This window comes from Echinops telfairi, unplaced genomic scaffold (genome assembly GCF_000313985.2).
Source record: "Echinops telfairi isolate 266 unplaced genomic scaffold, ASM31398v2 ScPeMD7_3533;HRSCAF=4204_1, whole genome shotgun sequence".
In the NCBI taxonomy this organism is placed as follows: domain Eukaryota; kingdom Metazoa; phylum Chordata; class Mammalia; order Afrosoricida; family Tenrecidae; genus Echinops; species Echinops telfairi.
The window spans coordinates 27,002,473-27,006,709 of NW_022107432.1; the positions used below are offsets into that span (position 1 = coordinate 27,002,473).

Genomic DNA, 4,237 nt, shown 5'->3' on the forward strand with positions numbered 1-4,237 from the left:
AATTTAATAGAAGAAAGTATTCTTGCATTGAGGGAGTACTTGAGTGGAGGCCCAATGTCCTTCTGCTACCTTAATACTAAACCTTTAAATATATGCACATAGATCTATTTCCCCATCCTCATATATAAATATTTTGCATATGTGCATGTCTTTATCTAGACCTCCATAAATCCCCTTTGCCTCCCAGCTCTTTCCTCTATTTCCTGTGACTTTCCTCAAGTGGTTGCCGTCGGTTCCGATGGGACTCCCTGTGAGCCCATGCATGCCAAAGTGGGACTGTGCGCCCACTGTGTCATGACTGGTTTTGTGAGGAAGTCGATTGCCAGAGCTTTCTTCTGGGTGGACTCAAACCTCCAAACTTTTGTCCAACAGCTGAGTGTGTTAGCCATTTGCACCACACAGGGCCTCTCAGAACCTTGTTTCTCTGTCAGTTCCGCAAGTTATGGATTCTATATACGGCCCGTTACCACCATGTGAGAATCCTTACATAAGGATCTTGGCCCTCTCCACTTCCATGGTGAAGCCAGTGAGGGTCAGGGTGCAAGCACACTTGGTTAGAAATGGCAATCCTCGTGTTCCAACCTCTTTTTCTGTCTGATAGTAGGATAGGCTCAAAACTGCATGCAAAAATCTCTGTGCATAACCCCTGAGCTACTTCTCTGGCTCTAGCTAAACGTGAGAAAGCTCTTCCATTAAGGAGGACATGGTGATCTTGCTCAAAGTTGTCTTTGGGCCTTTGACGTCCTCTGAGAATGCTCAGAGCTGGTATATAGTAAATCGGTTGACCTCAGAATCCCTTTGTCTGGGAGTGTGTCTTGGACTCTCTTTGTGTTTGGAAAACCTGGGGAAGACGAATGGCCACAAAGTCTCTAGTGTGGCTAGTCTCTGATGCCCGTGGTAAGGCAAGCTACAGCCCACAGGTGCTGGGGTGCTCTCCCTAAATTATGGTACCACTATCAGTCATCTGTCAGCCTCAGCAGTCATTGTCCACCCACATCAGCAGGATGACCAGCACTTGATGCATAGAAATATATTCAGTTCATCTTGTCCCTTCTCAGCACACCAGCACACTGCAATTCCAATTGTAGCTTGAGTGTGTTATTATATGGTGGAGGTTTCCTTAGTTTTTTGTGTATTATTTTGTTTTATGTTATGGTAACATATTTGGGTTCCTTGTTAAGGCCAGAAAGTCATATGAAATCATTAGTAAATCATATTGATTAGATACCATTGGTTACAGTTATTTAAAGTTAAAGAGCACTCACACACTCATTATCCAACTTTCTTAATTTCTGGATGCGGAAACAGGTGTGGCCTGATAAGAGCTTCCTACTATTTACTAGAAGTAGAGATCTAACTGTTGATTTGCAAGGCGCTGTTCTCTCTGACAAGAAGCCCTGGCAGCGTAGTGCGTTAAACATTGAGCTACTAACTGAAAGGTCGTCAGTTCAAACCCACTGGCCACTCTATGGGAGGAAGATGAGGTTGTATGCTCTCGTAAGGATTTAAAGTCTTGGAACTGGAAGGAGTAATTCTACTCTGCCCTCCAGGGCCATAATGAGTCAGAATAGATTGGATGGATCCCAGAGTTTGGGTTCCCTATGGACTTGGTCCTCTCTCCCTTTGAATAGTAACTTGAATTAATTGGTTGCATGGGGTCAGAGTGGGACTCAATTAGGAAGGTCATCCTAAATGAATCCTCTGTGTTGTGACCACTGCTGACAGCCTGCTGGACTTCTTACCAGCAACAAAAGCCCTCTGGTAAGGAGCAGGATGATATTTTCAAAGATAGGAGCATTTGTATTTTCTTTGGGGAGGAATGGGAAGGTGCAGTGTTTGGAATATGTTTCACTAAAAACTGAGCTTGGAAAATTCTCAATAGCTGAAAACAAAGTCTCTGATTTACTCCCTCTGAGAAGAAGTGAGTCCCTTTTGTCGGATGGTAGAACAGAGACCAGCCCAGTCACCTTGACTTAGACTCATTGCATTGATGCTGACCCCATGGTATGGCAGCAGAGATCCATAGAGAACACCGCTCTCATCACGGATCTACCCACATGGGCCAGAGAAATTGACCCAACAGGCAATGAACTGTTCCTGTGCGCTCGTAGTCTCACCTAACTGATCTGAACTCTGTTCTGTAGCCTGGAACTCACGTTCATGGATATATGCTTACGTCACTGAAAACATCTGACTCTTAGTAAAGTTTTTAAAAAAAGAAATATGATTAAACGTGGAAAGTATTTTGCTACTGGCGTTTCAGATGAGAGTAATGATCTGTGTTCTTTTATGAATAGACTATTTAAAGAATGTAAGTTTATTTCTTTTCCGTAACTCACCCCGCTGCTCCCCCCACACCCACCCTTTCTTAATCCAGAAAGCAAAAATGAAGATCTGTAACTAAGTAGGCTCATCCTAAGTGTATATTGACTTTTTTATGTATAATGTGGAACTAATAAAAAACAACAGATTGAAATGTCTTGGAATCACGAGTGCTGGTTATTAAATATATATATGTCTGTATGTATGTGTGTATATATAAATGCAGATGGTAACTTGCAACTTGCAACTGTCATGAACTGAAAATGTAAACCAGAGAGCCGCAGGGGGAAGGTCAGAAACAGTGAGGAAGCTACAGTGGTAACTACTCACCTGCCTTTTTCTCAACTGGACTCTAATTTACAGCCATGAAATAATGTCTCTCCCTTCCCCAACCAGGATGGCAGCAAAATGTACACAACACACATCTCCTACTTGGAAATCTACAATGAATGTGGTTATGATCTGTTGGACCCAAGACATGAAGCCTCCAGTTTGGAAGATTTGCCGTGAGTCTCAGAACAACAAAGAATGGGGGGAAATTGCTTTCAGATGTTCCTTCGGTTGTTTTCTTTGAAACTCTGTATGTTTCTGGTCTCCATCGTAATTAGCAAATGCTGGATAGCAGGATCTTTTTGTAATATAATAGATTTTTTTTCCATTTATGACGAATGGACAGTAGTGGTTGCCTGAAACTCATTTCTGGGGAAACTCTCTTCTGGAATTGGGATCAGAGAGTGTAGCGAATGTTCTCAGAGCGTGGGCACTGAGGGGGCGCAGGGATGATGGCAGTGCCTCTTTACTCTGGCCGCATAAAGCCATTTATGCCTCTAATTGTGGCCTTTCTCTGAAGAAGGTATTCAACTTGAAATTCAAACAGCAATTAGTGAGTCTGAAAGAGAGAAAGTAAAAGCTTAAGTTTTCCCTCAAATGCTTCTCTACTATTATTAAACTAACATAGACAACCATTTGTCTTGGTGCTATTTCACGACCAAAAAAGTCAAGCTTACTGTGCTTATCTTTTGACAGAGCAAGCTAGGCCAGTAACATTTATATCACTCTACTCTCTGTTTGTTTGCATAGCTCCCTACATTAGACATCTGCAAAGGGCTTCTAACAGTTTGTGAAAACGTTCCTCAGCCTCTCTCGCTCGCTCTCTGTCCTTGCAACTTTTCACTGTGAATTGGATGATGGTTTCCCGAGCAGATCATGAGTTTTACATACAATAATCCTTCCACATCTTGCTTAATCTCATTCACTGCGGGCCCCCTCAAGGTCACATCCTTTAAGCCACTCTGTGCCTGTGGTTCTTATTTCCACTCTTTCTTTTCTAATTCTGTGACCTTTGTCCTCCGGTTAATGCTTCCCATTGGGCTGATTGTTCGAAGGTGTCTGTCCCCCACTAGTGTTATTTCCCCCTAATAGACCTCTCTATTGTTTGGCTGAAAATTGAGCCATTGAGGTGAGTTCATAGGCCTGGAGGTCCCAGTCTCAACCTGACCAACAGGCCTGGTCTCTTATAATTTTGAGGTCTGTTTCCCAGTTTTCTCCCACTCTACTCAAGACCTTCTCAGGTGATCCCTTTCAGAGCTGTTGGTAGTCGTAGCCAGGCACCATCTAATGCTCCTAATCTTAGGCCTGTAGAGACTGATGCTCACATGGCCCCTTAGCCCTCTAGACTGGTTCTTTCCATGTGTCTTCGATTTACATCACTCTTCTTTCCTCTGGACAGGGAGAAACCAATAGTTGGTGTACCTTAGTTGGCTCCCCAAGGGCTTTTTAAGACCCTAGTCACTGCTCACCGAAGTAGGATATAGAACATTGTGTTTGTGAGTTATGTTATGTATGTTATGTTATCTTATGTTATGTTGTTATGTTATGTTATGTGTGACTTTGGTGTCACCCAAGAACATGGCCC

The 4,237-nt window shown here is 43.0% G+C and overlaps 1 protein-coding gene across 1 annotated transcript in view; it reads left to right on the top strand.

Moving 5' to 3' along the window:
• KIF6 (kinesin family member 6) overlaps positions 1 to 4,237 on the top strand; it is a 501,761-nt gene that overhangs the window by 113,044 nt on the left and 384,480 nt on the right. Inside the window, exon 5 of the mRNA XM_045294777.1 lies at positions 2,719 to 2,828. Coding sequence (XP_045150712.1) covers positions 2,719 to 2,828 — 110 coding nt within the window. The remainder of the gene's footprint in view (positions 1 to 2,718; positions 2,829 to 4,237) is intronic.